An 18,192-nucleotide genomic window follows, 5' to 3' on the forward strand; every position below is an offset into this window, starting at 1 on the left:
CCTATCAGTGATGGGGAGGCCTTAAAGAATTTTAACTAATAAGTGAAAATGCCAGAAATTGGAAATATTACTGCATACTTCTGTATATTAGAAAGATTACTCTGGTACAGTATGGAGGATGGATGGAATTAAGGCAAAACTAGTTGGACAGACTGTTATGATATGAGATAATGCAGGCCTGAACTAAGGAAGTGCCAGGGTTGGTAGAAGGAGGGGATGGGTTTCAAAGACACTGAGCAGGGAGAGTCAGCATGGCTTGGAGATCAGCTGAATGTTAGAGAGAGACAAGGAACAGTCAAGACTACTTTCCAGGTTGTTTACTTGGATAGCTGGGTAAATGATTGTTCTTTTCCCCAGGAGAGGAAATACAAGAGGAGCTGATTTGTCAAGGGTAAATAATGAGTGGTTTTTGTGGAGACTGAGGTGTTTGTGGGACATCCAACAGAGAATGAAAGATACAGATCTGGGGCTCAGGAGAGAGGTCTGGGCTAGAGAGAAAGATGTGGATACCCCAGTATATCGGTGAAGTTTTGGTGTTGATAAATTGTGTTTTCAGTCAGAATAAAAGAGGGTCAATGTACTGCTATTGAGAGCGTTGATATTTAAAGGAAAGGCTTAAAAAAAAATAAAGATCCTTTAATGGAGACTCAGGGGAAGCAGCGGAAGAATTTAGAAAGCGATGACTATTGAGATCAAGGGTAAAGAGTTTAGATAATCACAAGCAGGAAAAGGTTAACAGAATCTAATCTAGCAGCAAACGATACATGGACTGAAAGTCAACCTTGGAATTTCCAGTCATCTCAGCACGTTTGTATCATGAGGGGAAGGAACCAGCAGATAAGGAGATGCTGAAGATGGAAAACAGTTAACTGATGGAGCGGTTGGCCAACTCTATTTTCATTTTCCCTCTTTTAGTATAGCACTTGGGATTGAACAAGACACTAAATAGCTTGAGTCCATTGAGACAATTGTTCTGCGTATCTTTTTATATTAACATAACTTCACCTTATAGTGTGATTTCAGGTAGCCTAAAGACATCTTTGGTCCATATTCAAGTGTCATCAGTTAAAACCTCAGATTTTTTTTATGACCGGTTACCAAGTTGAGTGGCCCCCCAGAGAGGGAAGGAGAGAGAGATTGTGTTTAAATAACTTCTTAAATTAGCTAACATTTTTGAAGCACATTTTTTAATTTTGTATGTCATGTTTGATATATGTCTAATGGTTAAAATGCTGCTTTTCAATAAAGCTTTTAAATATTTTAACTTGACAAATTCCATCATCCTTTTAGAAGGCACACAGCATATAAAATATATGAAATTAGCATTCTTCACTACATGTTCAGCAGAAATTGTTACCTGCCTTGGGCATGTAATAATTTGCAACTGAACAGTATAATGAATTCCTCTTCTAAAGTGATACTTCTTCCCTGATCTATATGTACACAAACACACACATAATTCTGTTATTTTAGCTCCATGAAACTTTAAAAGTAACTTTCACACCTGAGAAGCAGCATAGATGTTGGATTTGAGCCTATAGGACAAGGCATTTTATGTGGCATCTATTCCTTTATGAATGACTTTATTTCACAACAGCTATAATTTCACATCCCATTTCATGTAGTACCCTGAACACGAAAATCAAATAGTATATAAGACTACAGTAACCTAGCATCCCGGATTACTATTGATGATAAAAGATTCCACTTGACTTGAGTCTGTCTTGAATACATTACACTTTGTCACTGTTACTAGTTTGATTTTAAGCCCCAGAATTTGTGCACAGCTTGTGCTAAATGCAGTGGATATTGGGTCCGTACAAATGTGAGCAGCAGAATATGACTCTTGTACTCCAGCTAGAATTACTATATTTCATTAAATCAATGCACCATCCATTGTTAGATGTACCACAATTTTGCACATTACTAAGAAAGAAAGTAACTGCTGTCAATTAAACTGACACAGTGCTTCACAAGTGTTAAATGTGCGAGAAAATGTGCATCTTAGAATCAACGAAGTGTGATATGTTTGGGAATGTCAGCAAAAAATTGGCTGAAGGTACTCAGTAGCATAATTAAAATCCCAATCATAGTACTTACCATCCCTCCTACCCACAGCAGTTCACATATCCAAAATAAATATTCAGTGTTGGGATGAAAGTTCCAAGTGTATTTGTTTGTTCCTGAATTCCATAGTTCCCTGACACTTGGCCAAATTTGTTCTGTACAAAGATATTCTTCATAGAATCCTTTACATCTATTTTTAGCTATCCAGTAAATTCAAATTGATGTCATTTTGAACATAATTTGGCAATATTTATTAAAGCCTTAAAAAGATTTTATCCTTTGACCCTTTGGTCCATGGCTGATATGTCTAGTCAGAGGAAGAAATGCTGAATATAGAAAACCATTATGCACATAAACATTCATGGCAGCTTTATTTATTTTAGTAAAGATCAGTAACAGCGTAAGTGCTCAATAATAGGAAATAATCGCTTATTATTCAACGATTAAAATCATATTTTTAAGGATTTTGCAGCATAAAATAAATGTTTATGTGCAAAGAATAAGTGGCAGACACAGGATGTAAAGTATGCACTCATTAAATAATGTGAAAAATGCATACCCAAAAAAACTATAAAGAAATATACCAAGCTACCAACAGTTGGTTGATAGGATAGTAAGGTATGAATTTTTAAAAATATTTTTCTACTTTTTGCATTTTCCAAATATACTATAATAGTATGTATTTATTTTAAAATCAAAACCAGGGTGATTTTTAAGAGATACCCAGGATTTGGTTCTTCATAGCTCTAGCTTTGACCATTTCCATGCTCATTCTCTCACTCCTTTGGAACCAGTTTTGCTTTTCTCCAAAGGGTTTAAGTCTCTGATGATTCCATCTTGCCATATGTTTCATATCCTCCTCTGGCCATCAAGCTTCCTTCCGTGTTTCCTTCCCAGAGCCCACAGTTCCATTTAGTAATATATATATGCCCGAGTCTCACCCAGTCTAACATAAATTCTCACCCGTTGTCTGCCTGGGTGGATGAATGCAAGTTAATAGCCAAGGAGGTGGGGATTTGGGAAGTGATTCTGGCTCAGATCTTCAGATGGTAACTTCTTTTATAGACTGGGACGGAAGTTTGTGTTTCTTGAATATATTAGACTTGAATGTATATGAGGGACACGAGGCGTTGGAGAAATGAGCATACCTTGTGGAGAGTTTTTAATGCAGATCGAGCTCACTAGTGATAGACCAGTGTCATTTCTGACACGTTGCCATAGCTTTTCTTGCTTGTTGGCTGGCACGAGTGGCTGGTGACCTGCCTCCTTTTTCCTTGCTTTGCCACTGTTCATGCTCCTTGGGTGCACTCTGTATGTTGTTTCTGCCACTATCTGGGCTCTTCCATGGTAATTATCACAAACAGCATCGTTTCACTGAAAACACCGATATTCTTCAGTGTTCCCAAGGATGCTTTCATGATATTATTACAGAGAAAATAGTTGAGTTTCAGGGAGGGAAATAATAAATGTGGTCCTGAGCACTGCCTGAGAGCACTGCACCACAAAGCTTGTAGCACTGGGTTGTAGCAAACTTCAGAAACAGTCTGTAGGATCAAAGCAAAAAGAGGGGCCGCCCTGGTAAGACGTGCAGAAACGGGCTGCTGCATGCTCAGTCGTCTGCTGACACTTTCTGCCACTCTGGTTGCCCAAGTTGGGAAAGTATTTATTTCCATGCTTTTTTGTGCTATGTAACACCTTTTTTCTACCACCGCATATATATTATTAATAAAATATTCCTTTTAAACTTTTAGCTCATTCCCTGTTGATATCAATGGCTAGAGGTTACCTAGTATGCCTTTGCACACACCTGTAGGCAGGACCACATTTCATGAATACTGGACGAGATGAGAGCTTAAACAAGAATTAAATGTCCGGAGCAAACCGTTCTACAGCTTTTCTTATAAATGGCAAACTTGTTTTTATAACTCTCACCCTGAGGAAAGCCATTACTTGTCCTTGCCCTCAAGTCTCTGTGGGGTTGTTTTGCTAGTTCTGTTCCAGGGGCAACAGAAGGTGCAATCACTTTGGAGGAACCATTAGTTGAGGTTTGTGTGAACCCCTGAGGTCAAGGCTGTGATTCTGCCATTCAAACCATCAAACAACCTAGCGTGAAGCCTTCTACTTCCAAGAGAGCAAAACATGTCTGGTTCCAATTATGTCAACAACTAAGACAGCTTTCAGTATACCTGTGGACAGAGAAATAATGAAAGAACAAATAAGCATATAGATAGTAGTCACAAAGGATAGGAGTAAAACAGTATTTTTTTTTTTTTCAAATTCCAAGTGTTTGAGATTTTGCTCTAAGAACAATGATCCTGAGCACTTTTGCAGAATGTAAAGATATGCGGATTCTTCCTTTGAAGCATGTGGCTTATTTACTAAAACAGCAATCACCTTTTTTCTAACTAACATATCACATTTTCTCAGAGAACTGGGCACATATTTCCTCCTAGCCACCAATGTGATGACTGTGGGCCCTGTATCCACATTTAATCCGTCAGTGCTTCACGTCCCACCAGACCAAGTGTGTTATAGTTTACACATATTTTACAAATTGGTTCTTAGGACTTTAAACAAAAGCCAAAAGCTGCAAGTGAACAATTTTCTCCTCCGAAAGCAAAAGCTGAGTTGAAGAGAGAGCGTGTTCTGTGCTCCATGCTCAACAGCTGTGCCCTGCTCAATGCAAGTGTGAAGTTTAGCCACTTAGTAGTTTATCCTGGATTTTTTAATAGATACAGAGTTATAATTACGGTATTTGTATACGTGTCAGTTTACTGTATTCACTGATTCCATATGAAGAAAGCAGAATCCCCATTCCCCGGGGCAGATGCCCTCTTCCGTAAGTCTTGATGTTATCTTCCACTCTCTGAAACGTGCACTTCCATCTACTAATTGCTGACTTTAACGGGAGGGAAAGGAGCTGTCCAGCGTTTCACTGGGCCTTGTCCTCACAACGGTCTTTTACTTGAGACTTGATGTAATTCCAGTTAGGTACATCACGCATGTGGAACATGTTCCTGTGCATCAGTGTGACGCAGGCACCTTTGTCCACAGGGCCCAGGGAGGGAGACCATCTTACGTAAAGCTGTTCTCTTCTGGCCACACACACTAAACTGTTATAGCAGATGGTATTTGATGCTGACTTAGAGTGTGTTGAAAGTAGTGTGATGCAGATAACTTAGAGTTAGTTTCCTTTCTCTGCTACAGTCATTATGCTTTTCAATGTCTGCATTGCTGAGTGAAGGCACCTTTTGGCCTGCACTTGACTTAGTTCTGCTACACTGTCGTATGTGTTAATTATGTGCTCCAGGAAAATGAAAGTACAACTATTTCCTGTCACTAGACTAAAATATAATTCTATAAACTATAAAGCCAGTTCATTGTTCATTCCATTTCCAAATAATTTTTAAGATAACCATCTGGCTTGGAAACAACTCCCAAACTCCAGAAACTAAAACAAAAGAAAATGAAAGAATCAATAGTTTTATCCCAGAGTGTAAAATGTAATATATATCTGGTGGTAGACGGGACTTGTAGATAATGGGCCCAACTCTAAGGGAGAGGGAATGTCATGAATCATTTTTATGAAACCCATGAACTCTTTGAACCCACTAACCTACTAAGTAGTAGTCTTATATTACAAAAAAATGAATACCTTAATTCTGAGCCATTTATTTCCTTCTTACTAGTAGGCTTTGGCCTATGACGACTCCAAAAGTTACAGCTAAGACTATCCTAGACTTTGTTGTCTAAAGTGTACCTGTCTGCTTTGTCTGTTTTGTGCTTGCTTAATTTGAAATTACATGTGCGATTTTTGTCATTTTAAGGCACTCAACCAGAATGCTGAACTAAGGAGTCGGTTGAACAGAATACATTCAGAATCTATTATTTGTGATCAGGTTGTCAGTGTAAATATTATTCCTAGCCCCGATGAGGTAAGACTCATTTTTAATAGATGTCCAGTACTTATTTTATAGCATCTAAATCTGCATATTTTTGTTTATTTTTATACAGTTCTTTCACTGTTAGTAAGAGTCCCTGCATAAATATTTGTGTTGCTGATAGTTCAGTGTTCTTTGAGCTTAACATCATTTATTTTTGGTGATCAGTGTCTACTTTTTTTGTGTGTGTGTGGTGAGGAAGATTGGCCCTGAGCTAACATCTGTTGCCAATCTTCCTCTTTTTGCTTGAGGAATATTGTCCCTGAGCTAACATCTGTGCCAGTCTTCCTCTGCTTTGTATGTGGGATGTCCCCACAGCATGGCCTGATGAGCAATGTGTAGGTCCACACCCAGGATCTGAACCTGTGAACCCCTGGCCACTGAAGCAGAGCACACAAACCCAACCAGTACACCACCTGGCCAGCCCTGATCAGTGTCTGTTTTTATTTGTTCTTGTGCTCACATGATGCCACTGAATATTTACTTTATATATACCCCAGCTTTGAATTCTCTGTCTGTCTCAACCTTCGTTTGAAATGTTCATTAGATAAAAGTTTTCTTAAGATTTGTTTTAAAAACCCTCTCTCAGGGGTGGCCCCATGGCCTGGTGGTTAAGTTCAGTGCTCTCCCCTTCAGCTTCCCAGGTTTAGTTCCTGGGCGCAGACCTGCACCACTCATTAGTGGCCGTGTTTTGGCAGCAACCCACATACAAAGTAGAGGAAGTTTGGCACAGATGTTAGCTCAGGGACAGTCTTCCTCAAACAAAAAGGTGAAGATAGGCAACAGATGTTAGCTCAGGGTGAATCTTCCTCAGCAACAAAAAAAGAACTTTATCTAAGGAGAGAAGCCACCTGACCTTGCTAAGATAGTACTAATGGTGCTGCTACAGCTACTACTGATGATGATGATGATAATTAATGACTAACACATGTCAAGTGAACGCTACTATATGCTAGGCATTGTGCTATTTCACATGTGTTATCTCATTTGACACTCTCAACAGCCCTCTGAGGTAGGCGCTATTATTATTCCATTTTTCAGAAGAATATTTGAAGAAATGGTAAGAAGATAGGAGAACATTCAGTACGTGATCTAAACTTAAATGTATAATTCTGTTTATAACCCTTTATAAAATTATTATTTTATAGCCATGAGAGTTTACACTTTTTGACAGTAATATTAGGTTTTATATACAGTGATGCATGTAACAAGGTGAGAGTTTTAACTAATACTAAGGTCATATTTACACAGAAAACATACATTTTACTAGAAAGCTACAGGTGCAAGGGTTTTACCATCTAACTGCTTAGGAAATACCACCCCAAGACAGCTTCTCTTTGATTGAAGTTACCCACCCTATGTCCATTCACCTCCATGGGTCCCCTGATCTCTGATGACACTTGCGCTCACTCAACTGCTCAGAATCTAAAAGTATTTCTAAAACTTTATCATTTAAAAATTAGTTAACATTCTCAGTTTGAATCTTCTTTTCAACCTGAAACGTGTACTAGAATATATATATATATATATATATATGTATATTATACTTCTCACATATTTTTCTTATTGAAACTTAAATAGCTTCCTGGAAAACAATATTTATCACTTACTGAATAAAAATACAGGTTGGAATAAGGTTCAATAGTCTAGTCATATATTTCATTGGCTAAAATTCATGATCAAACTGGAAAATGACTTTTATATATTCTATCTCAAAAATTAGTCTTAACAGATTGTTTTCTTAGCATATCTTTAGTGGTTTCTACAAATACTTCTTGAGGTTGAGTGTACTGGTTAAGTATAGCTAGTAATGACAGGCCTAGTATATGAGAATGAACTTGACTCCACAGTCAGTTCAGGGTGTTGATAGGGACTCAATCTGTTAAATTCTACCTGGTATCAATTGAGCGTAGATTTAAAATCAAGTCACGGTACCAGCATCCTCCAACTATGCCTTTTGGATTCTTTAGACATATCGGAAGGAAACTTACATTGTGGTCATTACTGAGTTGCAAGTGAAAATTACTTGTGGTCACCACTCTTAACATATGGTATGAATTTCTCTAGAAATCTGGCTAGTACATCACGGTCTAATTTGAGCAAATAGCTATTCTTTACACCAATAACAATTACACTGTATGCTTCTCTCTTCTGTAGGCTGGTGAGCAAATCCATGTCAATCTCCCCCTGTCACAGCAAGTAGCCAATGAGAGCCGCCTGTCCATGTCAGAGTCTGTCTCTGAGTTCTTCGATGCGCAAGAGGTACTCCTGTCTGCAAGCTCATCAGAGAATGAGGTAAGGTTCCTTGATGTGTCAACCCCAACTACTTCTGACTGCGAGTTTGAGTTAAAGAGAGTAAGACTATGGAACTCTTTTTTTTTTTTTAACATCATAGTAAGATGTCCAAATTGTAGCAAAAAGCCAAAAGCATGCAAACTATATTGGTTCCCATTTACTGAGCACTAAGCACTTCTGGACATCAACTTATATTCCTCTTAAATTTGATGAATAAAAGGAAAGAATCAAGCTTATTTTGACGTTCTTGTACAATTCATATTTCAAGTAACCAAATAGCTGATTATGTAGCTAATAAATATAGAGAGAACAAGAGAAACAGAAAATCACTATTCATGCTTGCACATGTGCACACACACGTATGTGTGTATATATACATGTATCTATGTGTATATGTATACATCTTTGCTAGAGACATGAATTTGAGCTTTGAAGAATAGCGTCTAGCATATCTAGTTGGGTAATTATGGTTTTTGGAGGCTACCATAAAAGCTTTATTGGATTGCTTTTCGTGTTCATGCGTCTTGGCAAGGTCTTAGAAACAAGGAATCTCTTCCTTGGTCAGGTTGCAGAAACTAATTCTTCTACTGAAATTTAGTCAAGTGTGCTTTGACTTTTTTATTTATTTATTTTTTTGGCATGGGAGAAGCAGCCAGAACTCTTTCCCACACAGCTGATTAGGAATTTTGTCATTTGATATTGCAAATCTGTACTGAATTTAACAAAAAGGAAATGAAATGGTTGCTAATGTTATTTCCATATCCATAGAAAATAGATTGGAAGGAAACATCCTGACAGTTAGTAGTAGTTGTTTTTGGATGTTTGGAAGTATGAGTGATTTTAGAGATAAAATTAGATGGAAAAGAGAAAAAAATAATGAACATATATCATTTTTATAATGGAGGAAAGGTAAAACAGAATTCATGTATCAGATACTGAATTTGTTATCACACCAAGCCATGCACCTGCCTCTCAGATCCCAAGTCATGCATTAGCAGATTCACAGATTCCCATTCATAAGCCAGAGTACTGGTTTAATTATTCATAGTGATAATTGGTGCTATCAGATGGACAAAATAATTATGCTCGCTGATTAGCATCTCTTTCTCTGTAGGCAAATCTGCATGGGAAGCTTAATTCTAGTGAGGAGGTTGTTTGGTGAGCAAGGAAGGAATGGGAGCAGGAGACGTGAGTTGAGTTAACTTAAGGGAGAAGGGGCCGGGGTGTAATAGCTCCCAGCTTTCGTCTCCATCATAGGGATACTCTGACACACGGATGGGGTATTTGTGTCTGTGAGCCAGTCTCTGCACCCGCAGGGACCACCATGCTGGAGACATGCTGCCAGCATTTTCTTTTCTGATTGTCCCTTTTCTGAGCTCCCATTGCTGACCAGTCCTTTGTCCTTCTTCGATCAGTTTCCTATCAAACTTGACTCTACATTATCTGGGCTGTGCCCATCATCTGATAACTTTATAGCCTATCTCTCTGAGAGCAACCTAATTTCCTTATTTCCAAGTTTATTGGGGGGCACACCCAACTGGGTACCCAGATGCCACTTGCACCAGACACTGACAATACAGGAATGAAGAGAACGTGAAGCAGATTATTGCACAAGTCCAAGCAAGATGGTGCCACCCCCTGGGGAAGAGTGAACCTAGTGGAGGGACAAGAAAGTAGAGGGCAGGGGTACATGGAGGTGTTACATTCTCTTTGAGGCATCGTGAGTTTATCAGACCTCTCAGTGGGGTTATTTGACCAGCATTTTGGACATTCAAGTTTAAAGCTGAGAGAGAACAGATCTGAAGAGAGAGTGAGTCAGGTCAGGATCCACATAACCAGCTGCCTGTGAGACATTGCCACCTGGGTGCTCCACAGAACCTCTAATTCAGCATGTCCAAAATGAAGGAATCAACAAACCCCTTCTATACACACACACACACACCCCTAAGGAAGAAACACAAACCTACACGTACTTATATTGCTTATCCAGGTGCTCTTGTACCCGAGTATTCACATCAAATACCCGAGTGTTTCCCTTCACTCCTGCCTTACTACCACCCACCACCCACACTGATTTTCTCATTGGGTTCTGTAACTTCTATCACCTAAATACTCTCAGATCCATATATTTTCCCACAGCTTCCCTGCTGCCATCCAGTTCAGTCCTCCGTCATCTCCCCACCTAGGTCACCCTGTCAAACCCATAACCGGTTTTCCTGCCTTCTTGCCCCCTCTAATCCATTTTACACTGGGGAGCCTGATTAATCTTTCTGAAATGCAAATCTGATTATGTCCCTATTCCCCAGTGTCCTTAGGATAACTATCTAAACTCCTTAGCTATCATACAAAGACCGTTATAATCAGATCTCTGCCCTCAGCTGTAGCTTCCTGCAACCTCTGTTCTTCTGGAGTCTTCCAGGGGCCAGGGGAGTGATTCCTGGAGTAGTCAATTTGCTAAAGACACCCCATGTCCCATGCTGAAGCCAGGAAAGTGACTCTCTCCTACAACCCACATTGGAAAGAACTGAACTTCATACCTTTTCCATGTGCCCTCTATCTTACAGGTCTTCATAAAATGACTATTTTTACCTAAATCTTCTCCCTTTATCACAACACTCAGTCTTAAGTATTTCAAGAAGCTAGACCATGGCAGACCCCACGATGTTCTCAGTCATTCCTCTCCTTCAGCTGAGACTGTTACTGCATCAGCCTCAGCTGCCTGAGTCTCTTAAGTTCCTTTGTCATGAGGTCCCCCAGAAGGCTCCTCAAGTCTTCACCCCAGCAGACTCGGCAAACCCACCTGGTTAGTTGACTGTACATATGTGAGTCCTAGCAGCAGCTGCAGGGGCGGCTCAAGCTGCATATTCTGCACTACAGCTGCCAAAGGTGACTGGGCATCTCCACTTGCCATCCACCCTGGCTGGAACACTTCCAGAGAGCTGCACGTTCAAATCCCTCTCTTGCCTCAGTGTACTCAAAAGTCACCTTCGCAGATGCCTACCCTGGCTGCCTGTCTACAATTTAGAGCTACCATTTCCTCCTCTCCCCTCACCTTCCATATTCCTCTTCCCTTTTTATTTTTTTTCCTTAATACTTAGCATTATCTAACAAAATATACATTCCATATATTTCACTCGTCTGTTGTGTGTCTCCCGTACTAGAATGTAACTTCCATGAGGGGAGAGATTTCACCACTAAGTCCCCAGCAGCAGAACAGTTCTGGTGAGCCCAGAGCAGGTACTCAATAAATGTTTGCTAACTGAATGAAGGAAGGAATGCTCATAGCACCTTAACACATGATTAATCTGAGAAACATCTGGGCATTCACTGTCTTACATTAACATTTTCCATGACTGAGAGAAAAATCCTCTTTATGTGACATCTACCAAGGTACCTAACTTAATGAATGCTTGGTCCCTTTAAAAAATGCTCTTCTTCTCATGAGCCAGCCCCGTGGCTGAGTGGTTAAGTTTGCACGCTCCACTGCAGGCGGCCCAATGTTTCGTTGGTTTGAATCCTGGGCGCGGACATGGCACCGCTCATCAAACCACGCTGAGGCAGCATCCCACATGCCACAACTAGAAGGACCCACAACGAAGAATATACAACTATGTACTGGGGGGCTTTGGGGAGAAAAAGGAAAAATAAAATCTTTAAATAGGATAAGAAAACAAAAAAAAATTTTTTTTAAAGTTAAAAAAAATGCTCTTCTTGCTTCCAGAATGATCTACGTCCTTGCCTCTGCTTTTAAACTTGTTTCTGCAAGGCTACATGCCTGGTTGCATTTAAAAAAAAAAAATTCCTGAACTCTTTTGAATCCGTGAGCCCTTAAATAAAAATATTTGGCCACGGGAATTCTTGACCATGGAGGAGAAAACAAATATATATTAACTATTCTATTATAATACTGGAGAGCCTTAACTTTATATACAGGATAACAGGAGTAGACCACAGCCAGACTGCCCAGCCTTAGCTACTGGCCACACGTATAATCTAGATCTTACTCAGGGGCCACTGTCATTGGCCACTAGAATTCTTTTATGTTCTACATGGACCATTCTACATGTGCATGGATTTTGGACTATTTCTATCATGTATTAGTTTGGAAGAGATTAGAAGCTGAAGAGGAGTAGACTGTTGATAGCTTTTTGTAGAATAAACATGACTCTTTCTCAGCAAACATTCAAACAATATACATGCATGCAACATGAATTTGGTTTGAGCAGGCATACATCTCCTCTAACTTAATTGGGTGTGATTAGCTTTTCTCAGAGAAATCACATGAAATAGTTTGATTTACTTTTTTTCTTTCAAGCTCAAGAAGGTGGGTTTCATGAGTCTGATGGTTTAACCAGCAGGTTTGTTGCGGTCGATGGGAACCGGAAGCCAGTGGCAGTGGGAAAATATGAATAAGAAAAAGACTTGATTCTCAATTTACCATCTTATAGACTTGCTGAGTGTGCAGAAGCAAAACTACCATTGCTTATTTATGCCCACAGTCATTCTCTGCAGTGCTCTATTCTCCCTAGATATGTGAGCTTTCGTCAACTCTAATTTTATTTATTTATTTTTGAGGAAGATTAGCCCTGAGCTAACTACTGCCAATCCTCCTCTTTTTGCTGAGGAAGCCTGGCGCTGAGCTAACATCGGTGCCCATCTTCCTCCACTTTATATGTGGGACGCCTACCACAGCATGGAGTGCCAAGTGGTGCCATGTCCACACCTGGGATCCGAACTGGCAAACCCCGGGCCGCTGAGAAGTGGAGCATGTGAACTTAACCGCTGCGCCACTGGGCCGGCCCCTGTCAACTCTAATTTTAAAACCATCAACCATAAATACAGAAAACTTAAAGGCAAAGACTGATTGTTTTTGTTACATACAAATTTAAGACTTTAACATGGCCTCAAAAAATCACATAAACAATGTTAAAAAATAAATTGCAAACTGAGAAAAAATGTAACCTCTATGATGAACTGAAAAATGTGTGAAAGATAAAAAAATTCACAAAATTTGAAATTCAGACTTTAAAAACAGGTCTTTTATGTATGTTAGGTAGATAGATATCAAAAAGCATTGATAGTATTTAGTGTATAAGTGGGTGTGGAGAGATGGATGCTTTCATTTACTGCTGCTGAGAACAAATTAATGCAGTCTTTCAAGAGAACAACTTGCCAAGATGGGACTAAAGCCAAAAGTCACCCATGTGACCGAGCAGTTTCACTTCTAGGAATAAATCTTAATGAAATTTCCAGACAGATTCACAGAAATATGTTTACAAAGATGTTCATCCAAGTATTATCTATTATAATAAAAAGTCCGAAACCACTTAAATGCTGGTTAAATTCCTTGGTTCTAACTGTCTAATGAAGTATGTTGCCATCCCAAATAAAGATGAAGAGCTATATTTATTAGAATGGAAATATATTCAGAACACTATAAAAAAATATGTAAACTCATCCCCTTTTTCAATATCTAAAGACAGATGTATCAATGTTTTTGTATAGATGTTTTGAAACTGGGAGTAACGTGCACCGAATGTTAAAAGTGATCTTCTTTAGATGATGGGATTATGGATGATTTTTATATCATCTGTTTACCCTCATCTAATTTCTAATTTGCTACGATAAGAATGTTTTGTTTTTATGTTCAGAAAAAAATATAGCGCTAGTTCCGTTTTGAAGAAAGTAAATGAGTATCAACAGCTTTCTTGCCTGCAGAGACATTCGTTTCTCCCCTTTCTCTGAATGGCTCTACCATGCTCCTTTGTTTTCTTATCTGCTCCATTTCTAAGTACATATGTTGCCTCTTAATTTTATTCTCACACAAATTTTAGTTTCCTTTTAGTTCCATGTTTTTCTTATGTAGAGAGTGGCTTAATTCTTGATTTCTCTCTATCCCCAAATCATCATCCCACTCACCCAAGTAATCTGCCAGATTTTATCCGTTACACTTCAGTTGTGAATCTCAAAGTAGCCTTACCTCTGGGTCCTCACTGTGGCCGTCTTAATCTAAGCTGTCAGTATTTCTTACCCGCATCTATGCAGTGTCTTATTATCTGGCCTCCTTAGGGAAAGCTGTCAAGTGTCTTCCTGAAAACTAAAGATGACTCTATCATTCCCTTGCATTTAATAACTCACAGTATTATACGTGAACCCTTTACGCTGACGTGAAAAGCCCTTCACAGTCAGACCCTCTTCTTGTTAACCCTACCCTCTGCCACAGCCACTCGACTTCTTAGTTTTCCAGGAATGAATGTTTCTCTCTTGGTCCTTGCCTTTGCACACTCTCTTCTTCCTCTGCTTCTCCCCCTTTTAACAACTTCTCCAATCCCCACTTCAAACATTACTTCCTCTGGGCAGCCTCTCCTGACTCTCTAGGGAGAGTCATAGGGCCTCCTTTTTTGCATGTTCTTACTGTGTTGTAGTGAAATATTTCTAGTTATGTACAAGCCTCCCCCAGCCTCCCAGCCCAACTAAGACAGGGAGCTATTTAAAGAGAAGAGCTGCTTTCAAGCAACCCTGTATTCTGGCTCATGGAAGACCCTCAGGTGTTCATTGGACATAGGCCAAATACATTTCCCACCATGACCTCTGCTTCTCATTGGGCAATATCTTGTTATTTTTAATCCTCTGATTTTCTGAAGTTAAGACTGAACAAGAATTCCGATCCTTTCTATGTTCTTTCCTGTCTTAGGCTTCAGATGATGAGTCTTACATCAGCGATGTGAGTGATAATATATCTGAAGACAACACCAGTGTCGCAGACAACATTTCTCGGCAAAGTATGCATCCTTTGAGCTTCCAGGTGGTTCTATCTACATGCCGAATCACAAGGCTGGTGATTCAATGAACGATCATTTCCCCCCCACTCATTGTTCCTTTTACAGCTGATTGTTCAATAGATTTTGTATTTGTATAGTCTGTTGAGGTAATGGTTGAAAAATCTGTTAGGTAGATGGTTAAGTGAAAAAGTTTTACTTCTTGCTCAAACCAAAAGTTTGAGTCTTTCTTATTAAATATGTTTAATTTTTTAAAATTTGACTTGTTTTTTCTTGAACTATATTTGAGTATATTTAACACCTTGTTTAAAAACTGTACACTCGTGTTTTGTTCATTTATTAGCAACCTTGTATGGAAATAATTCTTGAGAGCGTATGATGAAGGCTTGAGAAATGTATCACAGTCGGAATTATTGGAAAGTTATTTCCATCCCGGGATTTATGAAATCAGAAAAGCAAAGTATCTTTTATTGTGATCTCATCTTTCTCCTGCTTTCAGTCTTGAATGGGGAGCTTACGGGAGGGGCCTTCCGAAACGGACGTCGGACATGCCTGCCAGCTCCCTGTCCGGACACCAGTAACATTAACCTCTGGAATATCTTGAGGAACAACATTGGTAAAGATCTATCTAAAGTCTCTATGCCTGTGGAGCTAAACGAGCCACTGAACACTCTGCAGCATCTCTGCGAGGAGATTGAATACAGTGAGCTTCTGGACAAGGCTTCAGAAACCGACGACCCCTATGAGCGCATGGTAATAAATAACAGAGCAGTGCTTTTCCGGGATTTGTCAGCCCTAGACCTGGGCTAAGGCAGAATTCATTATGGTAGCATATTTGGTCTTTGCATAACATTCTCTCTGCATAGGTAAGAGAGGAATCGGTCTATTTGCATAAATTCTACTGGAAAATACACACATTGTGGCTTATGCTTGGTTTAGAGTGTTTCTGAAGTTAGGATGGAAAGATGTCACAGTCCTTACAGGTTTAAGGCATGTCTGGCCTTGCTTTCTCAGCTTTTCCTGAATGCCAAGAGAGCCCATTTGTTCAGGAACTTGGATCTGAGAAAGTAACCTCCTGTTTGTGTTTTGCCCTGGCTTCTCTGCCACATGACTGTGGAAAACTTGACCTGCCCTCTGAGAAGCACCAGTGGCCACCATCCTTCTGCACATGGTGTTAAGATTTTGCAAATGGCTTAAACTGGAAACTGGTTTTCAAAAATTGAACTCTGGGGGCTGGCCTGGTGGCATAGTGGTTAAATTCACACACTCCACTTTAGCGGCCCGGGATTCACAGGCTCAGATCCTGGGTGCAGACCTACACACCACTCATCAGGCTATGCTGTGGCAGTGTCCCACTTAGAATATAGGTGAAGACTGGCACAGATGTTAGCTCAGGGACAATCTTCCACACCAAAAAAAAAAAAAAAAAAAAAGAACTCTGTGACACTCAGGAAATTGAATGGACAGATGAGTGAAGAATACTTGGCCTAATTGCCTGCTTGTTCCCATGTAAAGAGTTTAACTTCATTTTCATTTATTTTTTCCCCTGTAAGTTTATGAAGAGCAAGTGCAAATAATAGAAAATGCAGATGCCATCAAATCAGCACCTGCTGATGGGGATGTGTAAAATCTAGAGGAATAAGGGACAAACAGACCTGGAAATAGTCTCTCCTATATTATTTTCCTTTCTTAAATGTTTTAACAGGTTCTTATTGCTGCATTTGCAGTTTCAGGATATTGCTCCACCTATTTCAGAGCAGGAAGTAAGCCATTCAACCCTGTCCTTGGGGAGACTTATGAATGCATTAGAGAGGACAAGGGGTTCCGCTTCTTCTCAGAACAGGTACGTCCCACCTGACTCAGTGAGGTCTCTACATAAGTAGGAAGGCAGTCTGATGAGGCAAATAGCTTTTTGATAGACTTCTGTTTAGGGCGAGTTATGATGCCAGTTAACAGAAAACTCACTTAGTTTATCTATATAATTGCCCACTCTAAGATGCATATAAGTTCTCTGTGTTTAAGCATGAAGTCTTAAAAGTTAAAGATTCAGTAATTTGCTTATACATTTTGAGAATAATTCACTAATAGAGATAGATGAGTTGAGTAGTTTTTCTTTGGAAGTAGCGAATATATGTTGTAAAAAAAATTATTGTTTATGGAAATTTTAACACTGATGTCATTGCCTTCTTTTTTTGTTTTTGATTACCAGGTTAGCCATCATCCACCCATTTCTGCTTGTCACTGTGAATCCAAGAATTTTGTGTTTTGGCAAGGTTTGTATCTCAGTTACAACTTAAAAATCCAATTGATGACTATATAGTCTAGATACAACTATAAAACAATTTCTAGTTTCCAGAGGTACATTGTACTCAGTTTAGATTTCTAACTTTGCAACTCAGAGAATGTTGGTAATTGGTGCAGAGTTCAGTTTGAGAAATTAGATTTCTTGGTTTAAATATGAAACCATGTCATCTAGGAGATGAGATTGTTTATCTAGGAAGCAAAGCCCTGTGGGACCGCAGAGGTCCTTGCTGACTGTGTCAGCTCTGGGCTATCACTTTACCTCATTGTGCCTCATTGTCTGCATCTCTAACATACAAAAGGTTATATCTGCTGCCTTCTTGCTTTGTGAGGGTGTGCAAAGAGATCTTAATCCTCAAGGAAGTCTCCACAGTGCATCGTCTGTGGTCACAGTCTATTTAGATATATAAACATTGCAGTGATTTCTGGTCTTTAACTCATTGAGGTTTAGTAGTTTGGATTGAAGTCTCTAATCTGTGCCCATTGTTCCATCAGAATGTGTTACAAACTCACCTAAAATAAAACATTTCAAAACCACTTTAGAAAGAAAAAGAAAAAAAAAATATATATATATATGTAAATTTGACCATTAAGTATAAATAGTTCCTTCATGTTTGGAAGGGTGCTTCATTGTGCACAGAATGACTCTTTTCATATGCACTTCCTCAATCTGAAAACACACGAAATGATGGAACATTGCAACTGTACTGTATTGCAAAATAAGAAAATAAATATTTCTTGCTCATAACAAAGAGTCAGAAATTTTGTGGAGACAGCACTAAGCTCCCTTAGATCATCGAAGTGGGACC

General features: G+C 39.3%; 1 protein-coding gene across 21 annotated transcripts in view; it reads left to right on the plus strand.

Annotated features, from left to right (window-relative positions):
* The window catches only part of OSBPL6 (oxysterol binding protein like 6), a 198,813-nt gene that overhangs the window by 168,047 nt on the left and 12,574 nt on the right, over positions 1-18,192 (plus strand). For 14 of the 21 annotated variants that reach the window (XM_044768657.2, XM_044768648.2, XM_044768647.2 and 11 more), the window contains 6 exons: positions 5,895-6,002; positions 8,166-8,303; positions 14,998-15,085; positions 15,582-15,835; positions 16,788-16,925; positions 17,292-17,355. In XM_044768657.2, coding sequence (XP_044624592.1) covers positions 5,895-6,002; positions 8,166-8,303; positions 14,998-15,085; positions 15,582-15,835; positions 16,788-16,925; positions 17,292-17,355 — 790 coding nt within the window. The remainder of the gene's footprint in view (positions 1-5,894; positions 6,003-8,165; positions 8,304-14,997; positions 15,086-15,581; positions 15,836-16,787; positions 16,926-17,291; positions 17,356-18,192) is intronic. The other 7 variants (XM_070508178.1, XM_070508179.1, XM_070508175.1 and 4 more) reach the window with 1 other exon arrangement.

Source organism: Equus asinus, chromosome 4 (assembly GCF_041296235.1).
Source record: "Equus asinus isolate D_3611 breed Donkey chromosome 4, EquAss-T2T_v2, whole genome shotgun sequence".
Classification (NCBI taxonomy): domain Eukaryota; kingdom Metazoa; phylum Chordata; class Mammalia; order Perissodactyla; family Equidae; genus Equus; species Equus asinus.